Raw genomic sequence first — 27,671 nt, 5'->3', positions numbered from 1 at the left:
AGGAGCCAGCGCAGGTTGTGGACAGAGGAGAAAGAACTCGCTGCCTGAGGTCATAATAAACATTTAAACAGAAAGCACACGGCCTCAGGTTTTACACTATCCTACGCCGTTTATATGAAGGAAATCAAATTCCTAGTAGTCATCAGTTACTGGGATTCTGCTGGAGAGCAGTGAAAACGTCAGGTTTCAAACTGGAAACACACAAACACATCTGTATCAGAGCGAGGTTCGTTTTCACACCACAGGAGGGCGACAGAGACCAGGTATAGGATTTATTAGAGACTTGTTATGTTATGCAGTATGTCATACTACTACATTAAACAATACAACTTTATAATCTTCACCTTGTCTTGTAAAAATCAAGTCCCTATGGCAAAGTTTAGAAGGCTCAAACACACCATACCATGTTAGCGTTCAAAAGGAAAAACACATATCAAAAATATGTCCTTTTATTATTATTTTACATTTTTATATATCAAAACCTCTAAGAATAAAGTGTGGCTCTACAGACGTAACTGTTGTTTCTAGCTGTGCTGTATATATCGCCGCGTGGCTCTGGTCTAAAAGGCAGCGCTGCTGCCTGTGGAACAGTAAATAACACAGGAGCAGTAGCTAATGAGCTGTGGCTGTGAGCAGAAACACACCAATGGAAACACAGTCAACGTTCCAGTGGTGAGGTTGTTGTGCATGAAAGGGGGATTCGGGAGTCTCCTCTGCCTCCCCCACTGAGCTGCGTGAATGTCTGTGTGAGGATGAGGACGGCACGAAGATGGTTCGGCTGATCCCTGCAGACTCCTATGGAAGCAAATATGGAGGAATGACAGAGGCTCCGTGCACAGACAGGGGCGGCCCATCTGCAAAGTCCTGCCTCTGTGTCTGTCCCTCGGCCTCCCAGCGCCTCATACTGGCGTGTTGCGCTTCAGTTCACTGGGGGAAGGGGGGACGCGGTCTCCCAGCTTCATAAGGCTGGTGGAGTGACTGGGCTGGTGCTGCTCCTCCGGACCGGTTGCTCTCGGCCGCGGAGGTAAGGTGAAGCACCGGCCTTTGCTCCGGGAGCGCTGCTTCTGCGCCGGGGGGCCTTTGAGCAGAAAAAGCGCGGCGGGGGGAGGAGGTGGGGCGGGGTCTGCCAGCCTCGGGGAGCTGGTGGAATGCCTGGCGGGCGGCTCCCCGGGGCCGGGGGCTCTCTGCGGTGGAGGCAAGGTGGAGCATCTGGCTTTGCCGGTGGAGCGCGGCCGCTGGGCCGCACACTGTTCGCTGGGGGGTCTAGGCTCCGGGAGGCGGGGGCGGGTGGATGGGGACTGTGCGGGGCGCGGCAGCGGGGTGTAGGAGGGGGGGGCGCGGCTGGGTGAGGCCGATGAGGAGCCCGCGGGGTCCCGGGGAGTTAGCGTCGCTGTCTGCGCTAGCCTGGTGAGGCTGGTGCAGCGGCTGGGCCTCGGCAGGCTGTAACAGGCCTCGGACCCCCTGTGGAGCGAAGGCAGGGTGGAGCACTGGGCCTTGGCTCTTTTGCCGGGCTCTCTGGGAGGAGGCGCGGGCAGCGACAAGAGCCCACGGTCACTATTTGGTGCAGTGTTTAGACTGTGGGATGAGCTTCCTTTGGATGAGGAATGGGACTGCGTCTCCTCAGACGGGTGTTTCTGGGCGAAGCCTGTGTCTTTAGCCGATGATGAAGGCCCCTCATCTGCAGGATGAAAAAACAGATGATTAAGAAGAAATCCACAGATGAGCAACTCCACAGATGCTTGTAAGAAAAGCCTTAGTCAGTTTTCTCCTCTTACCCAACAGGCCCAGCTCGCTCATGAAAAAGTCAAGATCAACAGAGAAATTCTCCTCCTCCTCTTTTACTTCAGGTTTTTCTTCATCTATTTGTCCTCCTTCCTCTTCTTCGCTCCCTTGCTCACCGTCTTTCTTTCCAGCCTCTTCGTTTATTTCACCATCTTGTTCCTTTTCTCCACCCACTGCACCTTCACCCGCATCTCCGTCTTGTTTCTCATCATTCCCTTCAACCCCCGGACCCCCGTCACTGGTCTGTCTGCGTTCGTCCACGTTGATTTCCACCCCCACCTCTTCCTGCTCCACCACCGACTGATCTTCCTGTTCGCTGGGCGCCTCCACCACAATCTCTATGTCGGTGGGGACGCAGTGGATGGAGGGCCTTGGGGAGCGAGATTTGGCACATGCTTCCTGGTCGTGATTCAGCAGATACTCCATCAGCACCGTGTTTTCTTTCTTTAGCTGCTCCCGCAGAGACCGCGGTACGTCTGGGAACATCCAGGCCACCATCATGCTCAGGAACATTGCAAGGTTCTGTAGGGAAGTAACAAGCAATGTATAATTACATTTAGAGAACATGCCGGGAATAATTTGCTGCTTTAATGACATAATAATAGATAAATAAATGATCTCCGCTCCCACAATCACTCTGAACGCACCACTTCACCATATTGGCATCGAGTGACACTGACGTCATTAACCTGAGTGGACATAAGCCACAAGATGCTACTTTCGTTTCACCTTCAAATTTATTTAACCAATATGAAAATATGCTGTCACACCTGAAAGAATATGACAAAGGCCAGTTTTGCTGCCAGGATGGACCAGTACTGTTTGGAGAACGTGTAGGGATCTGGTGCCCATGGTGGGTCTCTGTAGTCCTTGTACCTGTCAAACACATGTTGCTAAGGTTACTGCTAGCCAGGAGGACTCTACAGCAATGTGAATCCAGCTTTCATCTGACCTGCACATGGCTACGCCGGTGATGAGGGTGGTGGAGGGCGCGCTGCCATCTTGGAAGTTGCTGACGTTAAAGTAGGCCAGCGAATGCTCTGTGTAGCCATTCATGGTGCCATTTACACTGTACATGTACTGGTACACCATGCGTGGAACAAACTCTGATGTGAAGGAGATGACAAATGCCTGAGGAGAAGGATAGTGGAAGTGGAGGTAAGGGTCGTTTATTTTGAAACCCTCATTCACACAACTAATTTGACAGTTCTGGTTCTGGGCAATGACAATTTCTGAGCTTCTTGGACATCTGGCTTTTATGCAATGATCTATTTTGTGAGTTCATCATTGAGGAAGCTATGGCATCACAATTCAGGATCTAAAAGTAGCCGTTTTGCACATGCATTCAATGCCAGGGGTCAGAGAGGACAAACACACACTTACATTGGTAATGACAGAGAACTTGCTGATGCCACAGAGAATATTGAACCAAATCCCTGGAGAGAGCATGTGCAGGAAGAGGCAACGTTGGAAAGAGCAGCGTGTGTGTCAGACAGACAGACAGACATGGAGACGGAGACAAAATGGAGGGGCAGAGTGGAGTAAAGGAAAAGAACGTGAGTGAAGGATTCACACGGCGACCGACAGACTGGGCGTCCTCTGATCTTCCATCTGTACCTATGTCTTTGCACCTCACAGCGTCCGGCCGCCGGATCTCGGTGACGAACTTGGCGGCGTCGAGGCGGATCTCGATGACGTTGTTGAGCAGGGCGAACGCTGGCGCCAGCGGGAAGGAGGCCACGAACAGAGACACAAAGCCGTACTGGATGACTGCAGATAGACACAAGCACAGAGAGGATACAGGACGTGCAATAACAACGGCAGTGAGAGACTGGACAATTAAAACAGGGCAGAAGAGACTCACTCATTTCCATGTATTCTGGACTGACGCCTTCAAAAGGTTCCAGGGTGAAATCTTTGTCAAACTGCTGTCTTGGTCTCTTCTCCTCTACTTCCCCCTCATCCTCATCGATTTCCCGGTTTCCTTTTTGTTCCTGTATCGTTCGGTACATCTTTTTCAGCTTCCTGCCAAAACACCCGTCAACAAGCTGAAGCAGCTCGCCAGCAAACCGTATTTATTTAAAGGATGTTCGGTGGGCGTGAAAAAAGCACATACGGTACGAGAATCTCAAACACGTTGTTTTGGATGAGCTGCTTTCCGAGCATGATCATGCTGAGCTGGATGCAAAGCTCAATGAGGCAGCCTGGTGGAGCACACTGAGGGACAAACACAACACATGTAATGGACACCAGCGAACGCACACAGTGAACACGCAGGCCCAATAATCTGCACCCGCGGTACCTCTTCCATTCGAAAGTCTTCAAACACATAAACGTAGTCTCCAGGACGCCCAGAAAACCTGCACGTAGACGGGACCGGTTACTGTCATACAGCAGACGAGGCCCGTGAGCGAGACGTGAATGAAGCAGAGGCACACACCTGCCCTTGAAGAAGGCCACATAGAAAATAGGTGCAAAGGCGTTCATGGATTTGAGAAAAAAAGACTTAAAGATCAGCTTCTCTTCGTACTCCTCCTTGGTCTTGGGAAGTTCTGTCAGAAAAGGCGACAGATGAGCAATAATAACTACTAAAAGCGGCCCTCCTCAAAAGACGAAAGGCGACGCACCCAGTTCCGTCAGCCACACGGCGATGGCTCCGTAGACCTCCTCCAGCACCAGAACCACCAGCATGTTGAGGACGATGCCCGTGGTGGTGACGGTCATCCTCACGCTGGCCTTGGCCTCGGGGTCGGGGTTCATGGACCACACGCTCAGCATGCAGATGCGGTACACCGCCACGGCGAACACCGCCGAGAACGTCACCAAGATCTGCGCACAGGCAACGCACGGGTCACACGCGCGCGCGACCGGACCCGGAGCGCTGCGGCGCGAGGGGAGCGCGCGGGCGCGATACGGTACCAGCATCAGTAGGGAGGACACGTTGATGAGGTACCCCGACATGTGATCTTCGACAGCCAGAGAATCCGGTTCATGCTGGGGGGGGGGGAAACACTCACTTTACTCACGTCAATAACACGCACCAATGCTGAGCACATGTTCCGCTTCCGGTCGGGCGGGTGCACGTTTGCCATCGGAAAGGACGGGACACGCCTCCCCTCCTTCCTCCCCCTCCTCCTCTTCCTCCCTCCACCAGTAATCTGCGCTAATCTCAGGCAGGTAAGCAGCTTTGACTCAACCACCCACACTGGAGGAAGGCTTTTTTTTGTTTTCTCTGTACCGTGTGTACGGACTGTGCTGCCTCCATTTATACCCTCTAAATGAATTTGTAATAAATATACTGCAGATTGAAAACAGAGCCAGGTTTATGGCTCGTTCACCTCCCCTGGAAGTGAACTAGTGAGATTATCACTATGCAGCAGGTGTAGGAGTTGTGCAGCGCTACCTGGGACGCCAGCATCTGGTCGGTCTCTCCGTCCACCCCTTCCCCAGCTTTGGACAACTGAGAACAATAAAAACACTGAGCGACATCGTGTCATCAAGGTTTAAAGCTGAAGCTAAAGGCAAAAAGAAAATACACTCGGATACGAGACCTTCTTCTTAGTTTGAGCTTTCTTCTTTGCTTTTTTCTCCTGCAAAGCTTCCTCGTATTCAGGCCGCAGCTCCTCCTGCAACAAGCCAATAATGAGGGAACGCTTCACAGTCAGCTGTAGCTGGTCAACAGCAGGAGACGCTATAGTTAGAAACAACTGTTTCTCTTTCCTGTCAAAAATTGTCTAAAAACACAACAGTGTACAGCTCCGCTTTAATATGTGCAGAATCTTGCCCACCTGGACTCGCTCCTTTGGGCAGCACAAACAGGAAGAGGAGAGAGACAGAGCGAGCGAGCGAGCGAGCGAGAGAGAGAGAGAGAGAGAGGGCAGAATGCAATTTGAAAAAGAAAACGCTGAGTCATCCATTCTGCAAGTGCACTGCTTTAAAAGTAGTAGCATTACAGCTCATCACAGGGGGAAGACCCGGCTTAATGTATAAATGGACCGTGAAGGCTCTTGTAAATCCGTGTGAGTGTTTACTGCTTTACTTCAGTACCTCCTCGTCCTCCAAGCTGGTCAGGTCCCACGAGTGCTTCAGACACATCTGGCGCCTTTTCCAGTGCTCCAGGAAGCAGGCAGCTGAGGGGACATCACAGGTGGAGCACGCTCACTGTAAAGTCTATACGGCGCATTCACTGAAGTGATCCAATCTAGGAGCTACTTCACTATATCTTCACTGGCCACTTTATCAGGTTCACCAGGGAAGCACGAGACGTTTAATTACCCCACAGAGACATGAAAATGGCAAAGAGGACGGTGGCTCCGTTGTCAAACAGGTACGAGGTCCGGGCGAGTGAGCACACGGTGCTCAGTCGCCAGTAGTCGCACACTCCGTCGCACAGAGGACACATGGTGATGTTGGTGTTCTCGTCGCACGTCTCCTGACTGGAAGGGGGCAACGAGGTGCATAACGAGTACAGCGTGCGTATCACGAGGGAACGTGAGGCTGAGGGGTCTGAGCGCGCTTACGTTGGCACGTTGGCGTCCACGGTGAAGATGCCGTACAGGAAGACGATGATGCCCAGCACGGAGGGGGGGATGAGGAGCTGAGTGTACACACCCAGCCAAGCGAAATACAACCCAATCTGCTCCCCGAAGTACTTCCTGTTGAGATGAAGGCAACAAATCCACTGGCTGCTTGACATCATAATTAGCTTCCTATAGCACACGCACAGCCTCATAACCCAGCCTTAGATGCGCTCAGTACCTGATCAGGTCCACAGGCTGGTATTTATACATGACTCCATAGTTGGCCCACTCCTCATGGAGGATCTGAGGGATTAAAGCCGGTAAATGATTAAATACACAGGATGAAGACGTGGAGCATCTTTGGATTATAGCTGTGCTGTCGTATCGTCTGCTGTCAGTTCACACCTGTCTGTCATTTTGCTGATCTTTTCGACCTCTCCTTGTGAACGACCCCTACAGAAAAAGTGACCAACGTTTGACATGTGCTAGAGAGCCATAGTGTAAACAATGTAAGCAGTCTATTCTATTATTTAGATTTTTTTCCCATATTTTCCCATTTAACTGTGAGGCTGTTTTACTCACATCATGCAAAGGGAAGGCGGAGTCATAGACACCCCGAGCCAGTAATGAGTGGATGCCTTATGACACAAAAAGCAAGTGACACAGTTGAGCGCAGTGCAGGTGTGATGGTGCGTGAGCTCAGGCAGGTGTGAGAGAGCTGAAGTGCGAGCTCACCAGTGGTTTGGCACGTTTGCCTGCAGGTGGTGCGTGAAATGATTTCAGCCACCTTGACACAAACACAGCAAGGTTCAAGCGCTATGCGAGGTTAAATACGTGCAATACAATTCAACAGAAACCCTCAACTCACGATTCTGCTGCGCGTGGCGTTGTCGAACACGGTTTCTGTGGATCTGATGTCATACCTGCAGCGAACGACACGCGCGGCCGTTAGCAACAATTCAAACAGAATCTGCCGCATCGCTGTCACAGCGTGTTTGTGTGTCGGGGCTCACAGGTACAGCTTGTCCCGGATGAAATGGTGTTTGAGGGTTTTGAGTTGATGACGCGTCTCCGAATCCTGCTGCACGTCGAAGTCGGGGACGTCCGGCTGGAACGGCGCGTTGACTTTGGTCAGAAACGAGTCCCACGATCCGGCAATGCCCGTCCGCCTCCGCAGCTCACACTTCTGCCCGGCGAAATCACGGTCAGCACAGTCAGAGAGTGTTGTGATGCCGCGTGATCGTCGCTCACTGTGTCGCGCTCACCTTTTTCACAGCAACTTTGATCTTCTGGAGCTCCGCTTCCCGGCTGAGTATCGGCCATGGGATGTGCAGCCTAATGAAACCTATGCCCTGTGCCCTCTGCACGCACACACACACACACGCACGCACGCACACACGCACACACACACACACACACACGAACATCGCGGTGTTTTAGCTGCATTCCTCTCCTTCACTTGTCTTTGCTTTTAACTGGTTTGGCTGCTGGTCCTGAGGCTGTCAGATGAGCCTCCACTAAACCTGTAAGCATGCTACTTTGTGTTTTAATGAGGATGTTTTCTAGGAAATCCAATTATTTCAAGTCCACACATTCCCGATCCTGAAAAGTAGAGAAAATCAGCGCAGACGCTGGAGCGGTCGGAACGGCTAAACCACATCCGAGTCATGTATGTGAGAAGCGACCAGCTATTATTAGGCCTCTGGATCACAGAGTTAAATTCTGCCAAAGGCATTACTGTAATGACATCAGCGCAGGGCAGACACAACTGCAACAGGTGCGACAGCTCCTGCTCCACCTGTGCTGGTCTCTGCAACAGTCTCATGTTCAATCGCTCATCGACTCCTCTGAGCAGTGGATGTCCCTCTAATGAGGTTCTCCACCTTTGCTTCTAGGCTTCACTCTCCGCCAATACAGCATGCAGGCAACAACATCGCACAACCCACACATGAACATATGACAAAACTCGATATGTGACACACTGTACTGTACTTCCTAATATCCATTTAAACTGCATGGCACTGAAGTGAATAATTTAACAGCATCTGGCAGCACTGCCAGCTCTAGGAGACCGTCGGAGTCTTCTTCTCAACCTGCTTGGTAGCGGTCCAAGCACAGGATTTGTGATTTGCGAGCTGTGGCTAAAGCACCATAAAAGCAGATACGCACCTCTTTATCCCGCTCGATCTGCAGCCCGGCTTCCAGAAGTCCTGCCTCGAACTCCTCCCTCATCACAGCCTTCTCCTCCTCCGACAGCTTGGGCTCTTCCGCGTCCCCTGTGGGTGCACTCGCATCTCCGGACTCCGTTTCCCATCTGCCGGGGATCGGTATTGGTATACTCCCGTTTGATATGAGGGAAAGCCGCGGCCTGGATGTCCGTCTTTTTTTGTACTTGTAGCAAAGGACATAGTCCACTTTTCTCCTGCCGTCGGCAAAGAAAAGGCCTGGGCCTAGGTCAATGCCGAACTCCTACAAGACAAAAGGCGTTCGCAGCGGTGTATGAGCATATAAAGGTAGAGGAGGCGGTAGGACGTGTGTGTTTACAGTGACAGGACACCGTACCGGGGGAGGGGGCTCATCGTTGATGGGGGGGTTGGTGGAGCCTCCGTTGGCGACATCGAGCCCGAGTCCAGACAGAGATCGGGCCAATGCAACAAGCTTCGATGAGTGAATGGACGATGACTCACTCATTTCTGTTGTGAGCGATGAAGGTTCTTTGCCATTTCATCCCTCTGTCGGTGGATGAAACAGGAAAGGGGAGTTATAGGTGCATTTCAGTAGACCCGTAATACGCGAAGAGACTGAAAAAATCAATAGAATTTGTAAAAAAAAACTTTCTTGAAGGCTTAATTTGGTAATATATGACAACATGTTATATGTCATTTGTCAGCTTTTGCAAACATAAAGTATCACCTGCAGTTACACATGATATTTACATACATATACTTATATTACATGGGATATCTTTGTCCATTAGTCTGTGAGCTGAGGCCACAGAACACAAACACCAATGTAAAGTACACACAATCACAACAGATACAACACATGTATGCATGATAATCCCAGTGTGCTACCTCTTAGCAAACACTGGCCATAAGAATATTAATTTGGGGTGTTTGGAACAAGGGCTCCTAGTCTTCTAGCTTGTTAAACTGAGTAATTCACTCCAGTTGTTTTAATAAGGGTCAATACAACTGTTTGGAGAAACATGATAAGTTCTGGGTTTGTTTATGGTGTTTGCCGTTTGCCAGATGTTGCATCAGCCGTGGAGTGTTTGGTCCGGAAACCAGTTCTGGTAATGCTTCATCTTAAAAATGAAGCACTGCTTTTGCTAATCAATACGCACAGTGCAGCAGTTTCCCTGAGGCGGCAGACACCGTGTTCATATCAGTAAGAGAGAAAATGAAAATGCAAAGTACTCGTTTTAGATTAGATTTGAACGGTATCTCAGTGGCTCAGGTCAAGTTTGAGTTTTTAGAAACTAATACATTATTGACACACGTTATCTGGAACTTTCTCAAACAGTTGTGCTGTGTGTCACTGCCCCTGTGACCACCCGCTTTCATGCTGCGCACTGCTGATACTTTGCGCAGGTACGTTTCACACTCCGTGGGTTCTGTGATCCAGCTGTGCGCCAGTCCCCGCGTGGCCGTGTGCGTTCACTTCGGAGCAGGCGCAGAACCGGTGCGCAAAAAAGCGCCCCGCGTGTGCGCCGCAGCGCGCGCGGCGGCTTAGAGGCCTGTAAGCTGGCAGACAGCTCAGCGGCAGAGGTTGGAGGGTCAGCTGCGCCGTCACACCCCGGGGAGCGGAGCAGCGGGCGCCAAGGGAGCGCTCGGTAAGACGGGGCCTCGTGGAATGCAGATTACACACCGCTAATTTTAACTGCCCGCTGCTTTCTAATGCCGCAACGGGAAACATGCGAGTCAGCTGTACAGCGCAGAAATAGCGACGGCGCGGAGAAGAGCGCAGCTATTGCGCCCCGATTGCGCAGCTACTGCGCTCCTCTGGACTAGTTAAGGCCGCGTGGCGATCTGTAAATGTGCGTTTAATTAAAGGCCGTGCGTAAACAGTTGCGTGGCGACGTTTGGTGAAATAAGAACACGGCCTCGGCCCCGCAACACGCGCCCCTGGACAATAACGGTAATTTACTGAGCATCGCGAGCTGGAGGACACATAAAAGTGCCAAAAGTGCCCAAACGACGCGGCCACAAGATGAAACGTACATGAGACAGTGACTAAAGGTCAGCTGCGTCTTATCAACCGGAGGAAGAGTTGGAAGGTAGACTCACCAGCGCGCGTGGAGGATCATTTCTACGGCTATGAAGATGGGCGATAAGACGCGTGAGATGCGCCTCGCTGAGATGGTGGACAATCTGCGCGAGCTCCCGGAAACCCAGGCTTAGCGCGCGCGCACGCGCGCACAGGGCGTCTAATTCCCTGACCGGTCCGTAGGGAAGGTGTGATGCACATTACTGCGACGTGTGTGCGTGTGTGTGTCTGTGTGTGTGTTTGTCGGAGCTTACAGGTGGCAGAGCTTGAAACTGAGCCGCGGCTCTGGAACTAATGGATCAACGTTTTCTTGAGTTCTACACGAACTAAAGGCGACAAATATCATTAGGTTTCATATTAACCTTTTCCTTCAATACTGGTTATTTAAAAACCTGTTACATAATGATGGAGACAAGTAATTGATGCAACTACGCAACTTTTTACTCTATTACTATTATTTAGTGTTGGGTGAAATATTTTCCTGTCAACAAATTATTACACACAAACTTTATAGATTAAAGACTACTTGATATTGGCCTTAACTGTCTTACAAGTGGTTAAAGAAATTTAGTGAGTCATTCAGTGTTAATTGTTAAGTAATTTAATGTCTTACAGTACATCATATTCATATGTTCATTGTTTTATAACCAAACCTATTAAATAAATGCTATTCAGGAAATAACAGATTTTTTTCCTTTTTGAACTGAATCTATAATGCTTCTCGCAAACTGAGTGAGAGGATCCAAGACTCAGCAAGCTGGATGAGCTGTTGCAGTAAAATAGTTTATTAACAACACAGAACAGTCCAGTAAGCAGGAATTAAACACCAGGAAAATCTGTGAAAAAACACTGGATAAACCACAAGGAATGGCACGAGTGCACGATGAGGGTGAGCACTAAATGAGAGCGACCTATAAACTCCAGAGACTAGATATCTGACAGGAAACAGGTGCAGGTACATGTGGCAGAGGGGGCAGAGCTTAGTCAGGCTGCGTGAGAGCGGGTGTGAGTATTCAGGTAACTGTGGGAGGAAAGAATGAAGCGAGAACACGTGGGGGAAATAGTGGGAAACCACAAAACAAAACAGTAGCAAGAAAAAAAAACAATGGATGCATGAATAAACATGCTTCTCATATATTATTGCTGATGAAACTGGCAGGTTGGTTTTATTGGTACTGGTTATTTTTGTATGGGTATCGGTGTTGGCTTCTTCCGTTATATGGGTTTACTTGGATGCACACACGCCCTGAACACTTCACAACCAAGCGTTTGCTCAGGAGCAGTGCTTGGACACGCAGTCGCATGCGGTGACGGACAGGACGGTGCGGTGGCTGCGGGTGCCGTTGGCGCAGAGGACGGGGACGCTGAGCGGCTCCGTCTCCACAGCAGAGCAGCACACGCACTCCTGCTCCACGGCAGCTCTCTCCAGGGAGTATATGGACTTACTGCGACATTTACCCTGACAGATAATGGGCGTGATGAGCTGCTGGAGGATAAACGCAGTGGAAGAAGGGTTTAAATGGCCTCTTACCTCGCAATAGCGTAGCTCCACCTGGTGCTCTGATTGGCAGTCGTCCACCCTGATGTAGTTGAGCGTTCCCACGGCCCTTAGACACTCCGGCTCCGTACCTTCACACAAGCAGCGTTAGTCAAATCAGAGCATCTGTGAAGACTTTTCTAAATACAGCACCAGGGCCGCACAGGTTTACTTACACAGCTCACAACAGGTTGCTCCCATTCGGCTCACTTCGCCCTGAAAGCAAAGAGGACTGTCAATAAGGACAAACAGAAACATGGGAACACTGTGTGTGTGTGTGTGTGGGGGGGGGGGGGGGCGTAGCAGCTGTACCCCACTGTCCAGGCAGGCCTGGCGGTTAAAGGGAGGGCAGGTGGTCACTTTGGACTGCAGCACCAGGTCCCCTTTAGCGTTCACACCACAGGTGTACGAGCTGCAGCCGTCCTCAGTAGTGGTGTTCACCTACAGGACAGAGTATATCTATACAGTATATATAATATATACAGCATCGCCTTTATGGACAAAAAGCTGCAGAATAAAGTAAGAAGACTTTGCAGTTATCACAGATTTTTACAGTAATGTATTGGATTTTGCAAAAGCAGCTGGACTACATCATGTATTGTGTTTCCTTCAAAGCACCAACCTGCAGACTGATCATGTTTCCATCTGGCTTTTGTGCGTAGCAGGCGGTGGGAACACAGCGTCCACAGCAGGCGCCTTCCTCCTTCTGCAGAGTGTATCCCTGATAACAGCGTGGTTGGTTCACATGTAGATCAGGAGGCCATTACAGCGGTGCATTACAAAGACATTAATATGCAAGGTCCATTAAATAATTTAGTATTTACCTCTGTGAACAGTGAATCACAGAAATGATGGGGTCACGGGTTAATGATGAGCATGGAGGGAATGTGGTCAAAGGATTGGAGAATAACCAATGCATGTTTAAGTTTGTTGGTTAGTCGGGATGGTGATAAATGATCAACAGTGATGATAAAAATAGATTTTGGGAAGACAGTAACCATTGGGCAAGCTGGACAGCTGATTTTCCTGCAGGACAGTCGGTATTTGCTCAGGGCTCCGTCCTCCAGCGCACACTCGCAGTGCGTGCACGCATCGATCATCAGCCTCTCGCCTGCCTGTGCAGTACGAAACACGCAGGTTGTACTCTTTGCGATAGTCACATGATGTGAAACTAGACCATTTCTTTGTGACTCACTCCCACGACGGTCTGGTTGAGGACACAGCCGTCCACGGGAACTGCAGAGAGAGAGAGAGAGAGAGAGAGAAGCACGCGTGTGTGACATTCGGCCAGAACAACCCAATGGACAACCCCCAGTGCATCACGGGCTGAGGGCGGCCATCGCTGGCGCGGCGGCCCCGGAGGCCTCGCTCACCGCAGCGGCAGCTGGGGCAGCAGCCGCGGGCGTCGCAGCGCAGCTCGGCGCCCAGCGGGCAGGACGGCGTGGCCACCGCCGAGCAGCTGACGTTGGTCGCGGACACGAACACCTCGTCGTTCACCTTCACGCACTGATGCAACACGCATTTATCGTGTGGGGACTGCCACACCTCACCCACCTGTAAACAAGTACATATATATATATATATATATATATATATATACACACACACACACACACACACACACACACACACACACACATATATATGCGTATACAGTATAGGAAGCCTCTGCACACATACATTTCTGAGTTTTCCCCCGATCTGTGCGTCTCCTCGCATCTCTCCCCCCGACTCCACACAGCTGGTCGGTGTGCACTTCCCACAGCACTCGCCTTTTGATGCACTGTATGTCGAGCCCTGAAACATACCATGAAGGTTAGACCGTAAAGGCATGGGGCGCATGCTGTAGGCCTGACGCGTGCCTGCCTCTCACCCTCGGGCAGGTTCGGTCGCAGACAGGCGGGGAGCACCGAGCGATGTGCAGGGAGGTCTCTCGATCCTGTAGCTGGGTGCAGCTGCACTTCTCACAGCCCTGCTCCCATTCACTCCCCACCGGGCGCACCGCGCCGCCCACCACGCACACCCGCTCCGGCCGGCAGCTGGTCTCGGTGCAGCCGCAGTCGTTGGTGGTCGAGGAGGCCGCGTACCCGGCGGGACAGGTCCTGGTGGCGTTCTGGCAGCTGCACGCGCACTCGAAGGCGTCGCAGCACGCCGTGCGCTTGACCGACGGCGAGCGGTGGGGGGGGCAGGAGGGGGGGGGCCCGACGAGCACACTGCTCCCGCTTGCACACTGGAACCAAAAGGGGACCGAGGGAGTTAGCGGAAGGCATCAAACACGTGCGGACGTTCGCCAGAGGGGAGCGGCAGCAGTTCGAGTTTACAGCCTACCACACTCGTGCACAGGCTGACATTCGCCAGGGTTTTTCAGAACCACGGTCTGACCATCTTCACAGTGAGGAGCGTCGGGCAGGTTACAGTTCACTAGATCACACACTGGAGGGATAGAACGTTTGTTTTCAGCTTCATCTAATGCAATAAGTTAAAGCCACACTAACAGTACACACTAAACACTGACAGAATGAAATGTATCTGTCCTAGTGATGCTCCTAGCTGATTAGAAAAAATATAGATGCTTAATTATATTAATAGTTTTTATTAGTTTACATACCACACTCATACTCTGGGCAGCATTTGGATTCTCTCTTTTCCCTTAGAACTTCACAGGGTCCACACACTGGAGCTACAGGCACATGTGTGAAATTTATATATATACCCTATAAATATACCATATATACAGTATACAATTTCTTTCTGGTTTTGCTTTTTTTAAATCATTTTAAATACCATTAAAATGAAATAACAGGTGCCTACCTTTGACATCACTGCAGGGCCTGGCTGTGCAGTTGATGTGTTGTTCGTTCAAACACATGCAAATGAGACATGGGTTTTCATCTGGTACCCAACTCTCCATATACTGCAAACATATAACATGTGGTTATATTTGGAATGAACTCTGGAGGGCGCTCTCATCCCACTGCAATAACAAACTCTTAGCTCCATCTGTTTCTATCATTTTATATTATGTTTCTGTAATAAGTGAAGGAGTAAATAAGTTGGTGTGAGTTTTGCGTCTTTCTAACATACATATATAGATGCTGTTGTGTCCATGTGTCTCACCCCATATGTGCGTCCACGCTGGTCAGTGCATTGGTTGCAAGTTTCTGGAGACACACACTGTCCGTGATGCAGAACGGTTCCACCAGTACAGAAACAGCCCTCGGTAGGTGTGTCAATACAGGATGACTCGTTGCCCCTAGCAACCAGCCAGTCGCCAGGCAACGCCTGTATGCTACTACAGTCCTCCACACACCCCGTCCGACATGCATCGTACTCCATGGAGCTGGGGCAGTGCAACGCTGTGACAGAAGAGCGGGCAGAGGCTAAGTGTTAAAACACCGAGGGTGAGCATGTGCACATCAGAGGCAGACTTACGGCAGAGATGGGGGCTCCTCCAGTCCACGCACACGCCTCTCTGCCCGCAGAGGCGGGCGTAGGCTGCAATGAGCTCACACACGTCCGACTCGTCACACGCCTGCTCCTCACACTTGGCGAGGAACACCTGAACGGGAATGTGCGCACGGCACGGCTCAAACACCTCTGAGCGCAAGGCCTGACATCCCATCGAGGCTCCGGACACGCAAATCGCCCCGCCTCGCCGCGGCAGACACGCGCCGCCGTCCGCAGCCACAGTCCAGTCCGAGACGAAGCCTGGCTGGTTCGTGGTTGAGCTGCCGTTGCGCAAAGAGAGGACGCTAGCCTCCGCGTCCCCACAGGCACCTGAAGAACAGGAACGGGGGGATATGACGCAGCACAAGGAAGAGATGCATGAGCGGTAGGAGCAAATGAGAGAAGCTGCTTTTGTTACCACACAGTCCGGCGGTACGACCAGACGTGGAGGAGCTCAGCAGTGTGACGGTGAACTCGTTGCTCTGAGGAGTGAAAGTCAGAACATAGCCCTGGTCTGACTTCAGCTGCAGCATCACTCCCCCATAGCGCACCAGCTCCAGGCCACCATGTCGCCACGGCAACGCGATCTTCTCCTCATCCATCACCACCTGCGAGTAAATACACACTTACGGCATACACTAATATTCTGTAGGTGATGACCCCTCACTAGCTACACACTTATCTTACCGTTATATCACCCTTCAGCAGCAGCTTGTATGAGCCATGGATCACCTCCATTGCCTTCATGCAGACCTGGTTGTAATTCGCAGAGTTACGACAGGGTCCAGTGTGGAGTTTGACCTCCGACCCCTCACCGGGACCTCTGCTGACAGTAAGAAGCGTGTAGGAGCACAGGCCCTCCCCGTCCAGTCTTAACGCCAAGCCGTCGAACCTGACCACGTGGTTGGTGGAGCTGCCCATACACATACCTGTCAGCAAACAGCAGGCAGGAAGACTGGGTATAAATAGACGGCGCTCATTGTTAAACACCCAAGTTGGGAATGATGTGTGCTTAATATAGATGGTCTCAAAGTGTAAATAAAAACTTTAAAGGCTATTTGATGGCTTCTGGGGTTCATACATGGGCATTCCCAGCGGCAGCCACAGGTCTCCTGGACTCTGACAGGCGGCATGTTGTCCCCGCAGGCTGGAGGCTCCAGTCTGTCACAGCTGACTTTGTGGGTTTGTACCACCACTGCCCCACTGGGGTGGCAGAGGACAGAGTGGCAGCCGTCCTCCAGCAGCCACGTGTCACCAGGCTGACACACAGACGCACACATGAGCATCACCAATGTTGTGAAAGGATGCTATCGCTGCAACGCCGAGCTTCAGCAAACATAGCTCACCTTTCTCTCATTTCCACTATCGTCCACACAAACACCTGGTGGACCAGCTGAAACGCAAAGGTTTGAATTATTGTTGCAGTAATTCATTTGAATACTATTCAAAGAGAAATAAAACTGCTGCTCTAAGCACCTCTGCAGATTTTCTCTGTGTAGCCATGATCCAGCGTCAGCAACATTAGTAACTGATCCATGCTGTTCAAATGCAAAGAGTTGTCTTGGTTGCCGCGGTGACCAAGGAGGCCAAGCTCACTCCTGTCATACCCTGATCCCACACCGATGGGGAAAACGGACACACCTGAGGAGGGAAACCCTTATCAGTGAACTATGACAGTAGAAGATGACTGAATGGTTTTTCTCACGCGCAGAGGCATCGTCACCTGCTGCCAGTGCCTCGTTAACGGCTTCACTGACATCATCAGTTGATTTGTCAGTCACCAGCATCACCACGGCCTTGGGCACACCGACTCTTCCCCCGCTGAGTGACGAGATGGATGTCTGCACAGCGAACAGCAGCGCTGAGCCTGCCGACAGACGCAGGAGTCAGAGAACGCGCTGTGCAGGCGTGTTCTCGCCATCATGTGCATTTTATTGCGTGCACGCATCCACTACCGAGAGCAGGGGCGCCCGCGGGGCGTCTGGGAATGCCCGCCACCATGTTCAGGAGACGTGATCTGCTCTGGTCGTCCTTCCAGGTAAACTCGGCCGTGTTGGTGCGTCCGTACTGAACCACAGACACCTCAGTGCCATTCTGCCCTGCAAACAAAAGTGAGGGCCTCATTCACGGCAGCAGTTCAGGGGTTTCAAAAAAAGTGTTTGCATGATTATAAGAAATAAGCACCTATGTCAGCATTGTTGATGAAGGCCTTCACAAATGTCTTCATGTCGTCCAGCTGCTCTCCAGCCTTCAGCAGGAACAACACATCCACAGGTTTTCTGCATGGCACTGTGGAGAGAAGGCAAATTACACCGGTACAGACCTCTGTTTGCAGTTCGAGTCATTGTCATGAGTGTGTCCTCTTCACCTGAGGGAGGAAGGCTGGACAGCGTGGGGACGACCAGCGGTGGCAGCGTAGGAAAACGAGGCCTGACCGTGCTGTGGGTGATATTGACCACACGGTGGACCAGTGATGTCAGGTGGTTGTAGTCGTCCACCATCAGCGGACGCTGAGGCGAGCTGAGCGACAGCAAATCGCTTTCATGCACCTTTGGGCCGACTCCAATGGGATACACAAGGGTCTGCGCGGTCATGGAGGGTGGGCGCTTCACGGTGTCGGTGGGTGGGTTTTCTGTCACAAGGAAGACGAGCTGTGGGGGGGTGGGAGCCCGCGAAGGCCAGACCGTAGCTGTTTCCTGCATGGTGGTGGCGACTGCCGCGCCCGTGTTGGTCTTACTCCCTCCCTTCCAACGAATCTCCCTCAGTCGTTGTAACAGCAAAGCCCTCTGTCGCCTGAGCTCCCATCGACTGATCTCCACGGTGACTGTTACAGAGTACTGGATCACAGTGATGCGGATGACCTCCTCTTCCTTCGTCAGCTGTGAGATAACTTCCTCCAGGAAGTGGACGGATTTGTTAAAATTAGCCTCGCCGACGGAATCGGAGCCTTCAATAATGAATGTCACATCCTGGACTGGATAGGTCGAAGATGGTGACGTGGTGGTGGGAGACAGGGTGGGGGTGGTTCTGGGGGTCTCGGGGAGGTGTTGTGTCGGATGGGGCTCCACGGGAGGCACCAGGGTAGTGGTGGTCAGGCCTTTGGAAGCTTTACTTGTAGTGGGCTTTGGAATTGGAGGTTTTGCCACCTCTGGCTCCATCCCCAGGGTGCAGAGGTAATCTGTCAGCTCCAACAGATGGTCAGGCAGCTCAGCGGTGCTGCTAAGAACATAGGCCCTGTTTTCTGGGTTGACCTTCGTGATGTCATTAATCTGCTCCATGTTCACCCCAGGGCCGAGCGCCACTGTCAGAGTGGTGATAGCTTTCTTTCGGAGCATCTTGACCATGCTCCGCACAGGGCGGGGGTTGGCACTGGCGCTCAAGATGATGGCGACGCGGCCCGCGTGCTCACGCTTGTTCTTGTCGTAGATGTTGATGACCAGGTACTTGACGGCCTCGTCCAGGAAGGCTGCATCTCCTCCTGCGTAGTGCAGCTCACGCACAGTCTTCTTAAACAGCCACTTCTGAACCTGAAAATGAAACAAAAATGGAAAAACAAAGTACAGGCACATACACACACACATACACACACACACACGTCAGATACGTGATGAATAAGGTATTGCTGCATTACTTCATTCAGCAAGAACATACACTTTACCTGCAGGTCATACGTCTTAACTCCAGAGTGATAGAGCAACACTGTGGCTCGGGTGTGAGCTGAACCCATGCGAAAGCGTTCAATCACTCCCAATATGAAGTCTTTGGTTGCCTGAAATTCTCCTTCGCTCAGCTCTTGGGAACCATCCAATAAGAACGCCAGATCCATGGCCCGGTCACATGTGCCGGCAGGCATCAAGGTGGTGAGGGGCTGGGCCGTAGAGGTCGCATGGGCAGCTGTTGGCATAGGTGTGGTCAAAGCCGCGAGGGAGGTACAGGTTTCACAGCTGAGGGTGTTGTTGTCGCAGTGACTGAAGAAGAAACGCAAAGCAAAGCATTTTAAAACATTCAGAGCATAGAGTTATACTAATCCAGGATATTCAATGTGCTCCAAAGCAGCACTACCATATCTTGCAGTGGTCGGGGTCATTGTGGTTCAGGATGACCTTGTTGCCATGGGAGATCCTTTGACCCTCATGGACACACACTTGACACTGAGAGGGCTCCACACAGCGCATGGCCACCTCGTCCAGCAGTTGGCCTGGGTTCATGGAGGAGATCATCCTATTAGATCAATGCTCGGTTCATACATTGAACGAACAGTGTTGCGCGGTTGTGTCACCTGGGGGGCAGTTGGCATGGCAACCTTCCACACAGGTGAGCGAACAGGGGAGGGGGTCCGGGTGCTGGCAGGTGATTGGACAGGCCGGGCCACATGAATTATACCTCCACTGGCATAACTCCTCCCCTACGCCGGGTCTCGTGGGGTTCAGCTCCTCACAGCTCAAAGCTAAAGAAACACAAAGCCAACCCACAATCACAATAAAAAAGGGACGTGGGGGAAACAGCACAATATTTGTGTGCGGGCGACAAAAAACCCTCACGGCAAAGATCGTTGGATCTCCAGCTGACAGACACGCCCCGCTCCGAACACGCCTGAGCGTAGGCGGCGATGACATCACAGAAGCACACGCAGTCGCCCACAGATGGACAGGAGCACGCTGCCTCCACGCACATCTCCACGTACGGCTCTGCATCGACCTAGGAGCGCGCAGCGCATGATAAAGAAACGGCCCAGTGCAAGAACCACGCCGTGTACTGTGCAGGTTGTCTGTAACACCACTCACCTGGCTGTTGCATTCTCTGAACAGAGACCCAGTGATCACGCGACACGACTGCTCCACCGTTACCAGCTTGACAATGTTGTCACTGCAGGGCAGAGGTGTCTGTACGCAGAGACAGGGAGGGTTGATTTGGAAGAGCTGTACATTTCTAAATACTCATTCCATACAACGTGTACAGAGGACGAAGCACCTCACCTGAGTTACATCGGCACAGCTGGGAGCGACCTTCCAGGAGTTCCCGAAATGGGCGGCGTCCACCTCCAGCTGGTTGTTACTGCTGATCAAGTCGTTGTTGACGTTCCCGTCAAAGTTACCGCACAGACCACACACGCGACCCTACACCGGCGATGAATGCAACAAACTGGGTAAATGATATCGCCTGATGTGGAACAAGGGCCTCAATGCAACCAGAGTCTTAGAATGTAGCACACCCGTACCTTGTATGTGGCTGAGATGTGGACCAGCAGACGGGTTCCTCTGTCCCAGCTGAGGGAAATGTCTTTCCCTAACAGCAAAGTGTAAAACTGGCCAGATCTGACAATTTCCACCTGTGAGCCCTGCAGCACCGGCTCCTTCATCTTCACCTGAAAGATGCCAAAGATGCCGATGTCTGAATTAAAAGACTGAATCCACAGCAGTTGTTAGACATCTGATAGAGAGTTGAATATTTACTTGTGACATGTATGTGTGGATGTGTGTCTCTACATATAGGTGACTTATCAGTATAAATACATGTGTCTCTGAGGATGTTACCTCTCCATGTTGCATTACAATCAGCTCTCCCTGGTAGGAAACAGTAAGAGCTTTTGCACAGCGATGCCCCACAATTCCACAGGCCTCATTCTCCACCAGCACTCTGAAGGACCCGTCTGCTCCATTACACATGTCCTATTGATAGTGAAAGTACGAATAAGTGGTAAAATTACAATGAAGACGAGAGCAGACGCTTCAGTCCACCCATGTTGTTTTTTCCGTCTCTCACCTGAACCAGCACATACTGGCAGAGGCCGGGGAAAGAATACTTGAGGCCGTCAAAAGTGATGTAATGCCCCTCCCCTACTGTGCGGCACATGCCGTCGCACACCTTCTCTGTGCAGCGCCACTTCCTGCGCTCACACACACTGCAAAACAGCAAGAGCGTTAAGGAAGCACAGAGGCACGTCTCCACCATGAAGACGCCTGAAGTCATGACTTCACCAGGTGTTGCAGTCCACAGAGATGGTCTCTCCTGATGTATAGGGCTTGTTGTTATGGTAACAGGGACACTGCTCGGGCGCAATGCAGTCCCTGCGGTGACGCACCTGAAATCAATCCGGTCGGATTCAGATTCGATTTTACCTAGAGCGTCACATGACACACACACACACACACACGCACACCACCTACTGTGCCAGCTGGACAGAGGCACCCGGGGATGCAGGCGAGGTTGACGCAGGGCAAGTCCAGGTTCTGGCAGGTTCTGGCACACTCAACACCTTTTTCTCCGGCATCACACGCGGCGTGATCTAACGGGGGCGGGCACTGAGGCGAGCGCCGCTCTGCGAAACAGAGGCGAAAAGCAGATGCAGTTAAATATTAGGTTATTGTATATTTGGGTGGTGAGGACGGAGCTATGCTTCACTCAGCAGATGGTTTGCTTTGACAAAGGCCGCAACATTTTACAGGCCGTGCAAAGTAAAAGACACAGCACCACAACAGCAAAGTCCAGAACGGTACTGTACCTCTGGACGGCGCCGGGTCATCGTCATAGAAGAGGTCAGACAGCAAAGTGTTCGTTTCAGAGGAGCTACAGCGCATGGAGCCATTCTCACAGTAGCTACACGCAGAAACACAACAGCAGTTCACCACCAAATCAGTTTTATTACATTCCCCGCGCTACAGAAACACTGTTAACGACTGACCAGATGCTGTCGTGATCCGCATAGACGTCGTTGGGTCTGTAGAGCTGTCCATCGTGGAGACACGGGCACAGGTCGGCCGTCACACATTCGCCAGCGTCGCTCAGGTATTTCCCAGGGGGACAGAAGCAGCCCTCCTCACACAGCCTCTCCCCCCGACAGGCGGCCTCCGCCCCGGAGAGGGCGCGGCACGTCCGCTCGCACACACTCCCACAGGCCTCGTACACCCGGCCTCCAGGGCACTGCATGGCTAAACCAGGGTGATGAGTGGGTCGCTCAGTTCACAGGATTACAGGGGGTAGATATTATAATAATGGATAACTAGAATAAATGATGTCAGTGTTAGAATACCACAGAGTGAGGGGGACCTCCAGCTGAGTAGGACTCCTTTGGCAGCGCACACGGCTGCATAGGCTGACAGGGCGGAGCAGAAGCACTCCTCACCGTCCGCACACGCGCACACGTCGTACCGGCAGAAATGCTGGAACGGCGCCGGGTTCACCAGGAAGTGGCACGGAGTGAACGCGTCCATCATCATCACCGCACACGCTTCCTCTGCATAACGGACTAGGGGGCGCACGGGGGGGTCAGACGTTGAGCCTGAGCGTTGCTAGGTTTTAGAAGCGAGTGCGTGCGGATGCTTGTACCTCTTTTGGGGTTAACTGTGCACGGATCGGCCTCATGTGTGTTGGTGGATTCACAGTTTCCGCTGATCCTCCACGACCGACCGAACGCCTGAGGACTCGCCTCAACAAGCCCCGAGCCGGACAAGAAGTCATCGCCTTGGTTGCCGTTGTAGTTGCCACAGAGGCCGCAGGTCCGTCCTGCCCATCGTGGGCCGAGCTGAGCAGGTGGAGAGACGTCAGTACTTCACTTCAGATGAATATTAAACCAGAAACATATGTAGGATTCAACATATTGAACCTTTAGGAGCACGCGACCCCACCCATCCCAGTCCACACGAAGGTCATCTCCAAACTGCACGTGTACAGAAGCCTGGACCGATGTCTGAATGTGCAAGCGCCCTGTAAAGCAGCACACACCAGGGCCAGACTGGTTAAATTCAGACAAAACATTTCACATAGAGGTCTCCAGACGTAGAAAATATGCTTAGAGAGACTATGAAACTGATCTGCCCAGTGTCATACCATGACGCATGGGGGTCTGAATGTCCATGTTGTTGACGGAGACAATCCCCCCATGCTTCAGCTTCACCGTCATGTCCTCCAGCGAGGGCAGGCTGAGCGTGACGGACCGCGTGCACACGGCGTCCACGTCGTCCGCACACTGAAACGCAACGGCAAAACACCGGCACGCTGGAGATACAGCAGATGTGGTGTCGTAGCGTAGGATCCGGTAATGTCACACAACCAATACCTGAACGTTCTCAATGACGACGGAGAACTCCCCCTCTGTGCAGTCTCTTGCCAGTAGGTACTGACAGCGGCCGGCGAGGGTGAAGAACTTGTGGTCGAAGGTCTTGAAGTGAGACTGGCCCACCACCAGACACTCGCCTGCACGCACACACACAGCACACCGGGAATAAGCAGCACGAACCCAGAAACAGCAGCCCAACGTGCCGGTGGAGCCGTCTCACCGGGGCAGCCTTCGTTGGTGCATTCCCAGGAACCGTGGCGACACACGCTGGAAAAAGATTTAAGAGAGGAAATATTAAAGACTGTACGTGCTGTGTGTTGTGTACGTGCCAGCGTTTGGCATCTCACCAGGTGTTGCAGTCCTGGGAGATAGTGGATCCTGGAGGGAAGTGTCGACCCATGTGCACACAGGAGCACTGAGATACCTCCACACAGCGGTCTCCATCCAGAACCTTACCCACTAGAACGCAGTTAGACACGACCGGGCGTTACGACTGGAAACACGGGGACGAGGAGAGAGAGGGAGACGCACTGAGCGAGCGAGGCTACCTGGGCACGTGCAGCCATCCACACACTCTTCCTTGCAGACCTCCTGGATGTTGAGACTGTGGCAGGTGGTGGAGCAGGGCCTGGTGCATTCACTGTACTGCATTCCAACGGGACACTTGGGGACTGTGCAATCGATAGAGGCGCGTTATCGCAGATAGCGCCGTAGCCGGCCGCTATCTGAACCACACACTGTCGGACTTACAGCACTGGCTCTCCTCCAGCCAGCCCCGGAGGAGCGCCCCGCGGGCCTGGCACGCGCGGGCGTACTCCAGGAGGACCGGACAGAAGCAGCCTTCAGCGTCCTTGGTGCCACAGTGGCACGCCTCCTGCTGACACAGCGGCAGGAACGCGTCTGCGGGCACCAGGTGAGCGCAAAGTCCAAACACGGCAGACGCCTGCAAGACGCTGCAGCCGGACAAAATCTGGACAAAGGACAGGAAGATACAGTATAGACACGATGAGACCAGGCCAGGAAGTCTCCACCACTCAACACTTTTTAGTAGAGTGGATGGATGGAGGACATTCAAAGGCCTTTGAGTACCTTGGGAAAAACAGATTATCTGGTCTGATGAGGACATAATGAACTCTAAGGTCAAAAGACCAGCGACTACTCATCACCTGGCTGATACAGTACCATCGCTTCAGTAGGACACAGGGGTGGAAGCACGGCTCCACCAAATACACACAGATGGTTTGAATGCATCTGCTGCAGGATGCATTTGACCTGACAGAGATGGTTCATCTCTCCACATGATCGAGACAATGACCTACAATACGCTCTCGAAGTCTGTCTTCAGGACAAGTCACAGGTGGCCTGGTAAAGTTCCCTTTGTCTCTAACCAGGCAGCTGCAGCCGGAGGAGAGTCTCATGCATTAGGACGTATTAGTGAACCGCTCTCACCGTTGACGTCTCCTTGGAGCTGTTGCAGGATTTGCCGGGATTCGAGACACGTCGACAGGACTGGTCGGCCCCCTTCACTGCCCACGAATTAGCGAAATCGTAACTGTCATCCGTCACGAACCCTGAAAAGACACACGCACTCAAGTGAGTTTACAGATTTCTCCATAATCTCACCCCACCACGACTGTTTCCCTGGCTCTGTTTTCCTTGGTATCTTTTCCTGTGCAGAGCTACTCTTCCTGTTGCTGACTGGTGACTCAAATCATTTCCTACATTTCAGGAAAAGTGGACTCTCCCTACTTTTCTCTTTCAGTTAGGCACACATGCCGCATACGCCCTCGGCTGCACATTCATGACTTTAACCCCCCCCCCCAGGTGCATCTACCTTCTTGAGCCGTGTATTCATCAGCTGACACGGAGTTGAAGTTGCCACAGAGGCCACAGGTGCGGTTGGCGTGCTGCTCAGTTAGCGTCAAGGCGATGTTGGCTGCATTATCAATGGTAACAGTGAAGCCGAACTCCTCACTCCAGAGCTTATAATAGCCCAGCTCCGCGCCCACAAACACAGCATGCGATGCGTGGGGCAGCGGCAGCCTAAGAACACGGAGCAAACATCAGGTCTGTGTGAGGACCGACGGGATTGAACATTTGCACAACGGGTCTGGCTACCTTTTATCTCCCTGCGTGAGCCGTCCGTCTGCAGACAGGTGCAGCTCGAAGGCGTCCCCCAGAAACAACGTGACGCCAATTCTTTTGCCGTTCATGAAGTCGCCTGCGGTGACGTTCACGCACGCACGCACGTCGTTCAGCGCGCACGTTGCATAGGGAAAGTTAAATGCATGTGCTTTTAGAAATAAAATCTGTCCGACTCACCCAGCAGTATGAAGGAGCGGTGGTCGCAGTCCCCAGCCAGGAGGTAGCTGCAGTCCCCAGGGAACTCATATAAAACGCCGTCAAACGTGTGAACGTGGTGTCTCCCGAACAGGCTGCACCTGCTCGCTGCACCGACCGCGCCAGCTGGACACACGCACGGCACAACGGTCCGCAACGAACTCTAGGAATAAGACCAACGGCCACTTTGAACGGACGACTCACCAATCAGATGCAGGAGAAACCAGGTTTCCCTGAAGTACCTCCTCATACGCAGCTGAAAAACACACAAATATGAACATCATCATCATCAGCCTCTGACGATCGTAAACCTTCTTCCCTCATTCTCTCGTACCTCCATGACTTCAGCCTTAGTTATGTACAGATTTGCAAAAATGAGCCAGGCACAGCAGCCAAACCAGGAACTCCCGATGTTCAGACCTCAGGATCGGGACATGATGGTAGAGCACAGGTCTATGTCAAACACAGGCTAAACCCTCAGTCACACTGGAAGCTGTTTTTTATAGCAGAAAGCCCTCGTCTTCCCGTCGAGCTATCGCTGCCTTTCCAAAAGGCCCCTCCTCTCAGCTGCTTAAGTCAAGAAGGGCTCAATATCACTCAGGGCCTGCAGACTGACACCATCAAACACATTCATCAGGACAATACCAGGAAGTGCCCACTGATCGCCGGGCTGAGTGATTAGTCTACGCGTACGCACGTGTGTCAGCGCCAACCCAAACATCTGTGGTGGAAAACACACTTACTGGAGATATCGCACGCAATAACACCGCTCCGCTGGTGCCACATGACCCGGCTGCGCCAAGATGACACGGCGCGCACATAAACACGGGTAAACACAATGGGAACAGGCACAGATCCACACTCTCAGGTGCGAATTTCACAGATCATCTGGAAAACAAAGACAGAGACAATGACATTAGAAAACAGCATTAACATTTACAATCAGTGTCAGAAATGTCAAACCGTAACCTTTAATGTCTGCAATAAAACAGCTGTGGAGCGTATCTAAATATGCGACTGTTGGAAATTCACACAGGCTGAAATAACTCCAAGCAGGTGTATTATGTAAAACATGGCTGGGACACAGGCGTGTTGATGCTTTAAACACCCACGCTGCTCATTCTGATTATATTATCCTGTTTGACCCAGTGGCATTAGGTAACACCAACTATTATAAGCAACATGAAAAACACACTTCATTCACAAGAAATATTGTGAAGCTTCTTGGAAACTAATAATGCCTCAGTTCAGACAGGTTATAGCAGAAGCAAAACAAGCGTTAGCGCCAAGTCTGGGAAAAGGCCTCAGACTCGACTGACCATCCCAAGGTCATGTTAAAAATCACACAGTAAGTAACTGTCTTATCATTTCAGCCAAAACTCCCACCTGCTCTGAAATAACCTGATTCCCTTGTTCAGCTTCAAGCTGTTTTTCCTATTAATAGTGTGTGAGCCATGTTTTGTTTTTGCAGCTTTGATCTCCTGTGTGTTTCCTGCTTTCTTTGTTACAAGTTACCTGTGAGGCCTGTCATCAGCGTCTCTTCCTAGTATTTTTCTGTTCCAGGCTATAAGCCTGTTTATTACTAAACCCTTATAATAATATTAAATATACATTTTGGATTGTACAAGAGTGATAGTTGTCTCCAAACCACATGTAGGTAGCACCGAATTTTTTTTCCTTCTTCTATTTTAACAACATTTTTAAAAAAAATCTACTGTTA

At 51.7% G+C, this 27,671-nt stretch overlaps 2 protein-coding genes across 5 annotated transcripts; both read right to left on the bottom strand.

Moving 5' to 3' along the window:
- Positions 1 to 259: 259 nt before the first annotated feature.
- On the bottom strand, positions 260 to 10,749 carry LOC114857803 (anoctamin-2). Of its 4 annotated transcripts, XM_029154646.3 has the most exons (28): positions 10,592 to 10,749; positions 8,865 to 9,034; positions 8,472 to 8,771; positions 7,568 to 7,663; positions 7,316 to 7,488; positions 7,171 to 7,225; positions 7,038 to 7,089; positions 6,885 to 6,940; positions 6,708 to 6,755; positions 6,541 to 6,605; positions 6,303 to 6,437; positions 6,058 to 6,218; positions 5,830 to 5,912; positions 5,571 to 5,582; positions 5,334 to 5,408; positions 5,186 to 5,242; positions 4,702 to 4,776; positions 4,410 to 4,611; positions 4,223 to 4,334; positions 4,085 to 4,142; positions 3,899 to 3,999; positions 3,647 to 3,807; positions 3,400 to 3,552; positions 3,166 to 3,218; positions 2,735 to 2,913; positions 2,553 to 2,658; positions 1,776 to 2,304; positions 260 to 1,678 (listed from the first exon to the last, which is right to left on the bottom strand). In XM_029154646.3, the coding sequence occupies exons 2-28, from the start codon at positions 8,991 to 8,993 to the stop codon at positions 900 to 902; spliced, it is 4,005 nt and encodes a 1,334-aa protein (XP_029010479.1). In that variant the 5' UTR covers positions 8,994 to 9,034; positions 10,592 to 10,749; the 3' UTR covers positions 260 to 899. The 4 variants fall into 4 exon arrangements, with proteins under 4 accessions (XP_029010479.1, XP_029010483.1, XP_040927231.1 ...); XM_029154650.3 differs by lacking the exon at positions 5,571 to 5,582 and having other exon boundaries at positions 10,592 to 10,748; XM_041071297.2 differs by lacking the exons at positions 6,885 to 6,940; positions 7,038 to 7,089 and having other exon boundaries at positions 10,592 to 10,748.
- A 586-nt stretch (positions 10,750 to 11,335) lies between these two features.
- On the bottom strand, positions 11,336 to 26,534 carry vwf (von Willebrand factor). Its single transcript, XM_029154639.3, is given in 53 exon segments — positions 11,336 to 12,030; positions 12,103 to 12,200; positions 12,285 to 12,324; positions 12,421 to 12,549; positions 12,731 to 12,829; positions 13,107 to 13,223; positions 13,304 to 13,344; positions 13,482 to 13,662; positions 13,789 to 13,905; positions 13,982 to 14,305; positions 14,307 to 14,338; positions 14,437 to 14,541; positions 14,717 to 14,788; positions 14,920 to 15,022; positions 15,226 to 15,464; positions 15,541 to 15,885; positions 15,974 to 16,163; positions 16,243 to 16,484; positions 16,637 to 16,814; positions 16,902 to 16,948; positions 17,032 to 17,196; positions 17,279 to 17,422; positions 17,511 to 17,654; positions 17,740 to 17,844; positions 17,924 to 19,082; positions 19,214 to 19,523; positions 19,618 to 19,753; positions 19,835 to 20,002; positions 20,097 to 20,253; positions 20,340 to 20,438; positions 20,532 to 20,672; positions 20,774 to 20,920; positions 21,090 to 21,224; positions 21,319 to 21,457; positions 21,534 to 21,637; positions 21,723 to 21,874; positions 22,058 to 22,152; positions 22,238 to 22,484; positions 22,586 to 22,801; positions 22,882 to 23,077; positions 23,159 to 23,259; positions 23,383 to 23,521; positions 23,612 to 23,748; positions 23,832 to 23,878; positions 23,959 to 24,070; positions 24,160 to 24,282; positions 24,362 to 24,581; positions 25,061 to 25,182; positions 25,446 to 25,654; positions 25,730 to 25,832; positions 25,934 to 26,077; positions 26,156 to 26,207; positions 26,286 to 26,534. Coding segments are annotated over 53 exon segments (8,559 nt in total). The 5' UTR covers positions 26,292 to 26,534; the 3' UTR covers positions 11,336 to 11,844.
- Positions 26,535 to 27,671: the final 1,137 nt, after the last annotated feature.

Source organism: Betta splendens, chromosome 6 (genome assembly GCF_900634795.4).
Source record: "Betta splendens chromosome 6, fBetSpl5.4, whole genome shotgun sequence".
Classification (NCBI taxonomy): domain Eukaryota; kingdom Metazoa; phylum Chordata; class Actinopteri; order Anabantiformes; family Osphronemidae; genus Betta; species Betta splendens.
This window is presented reverse-complemented; position numbering and strand designations above follow the sequence as displayed.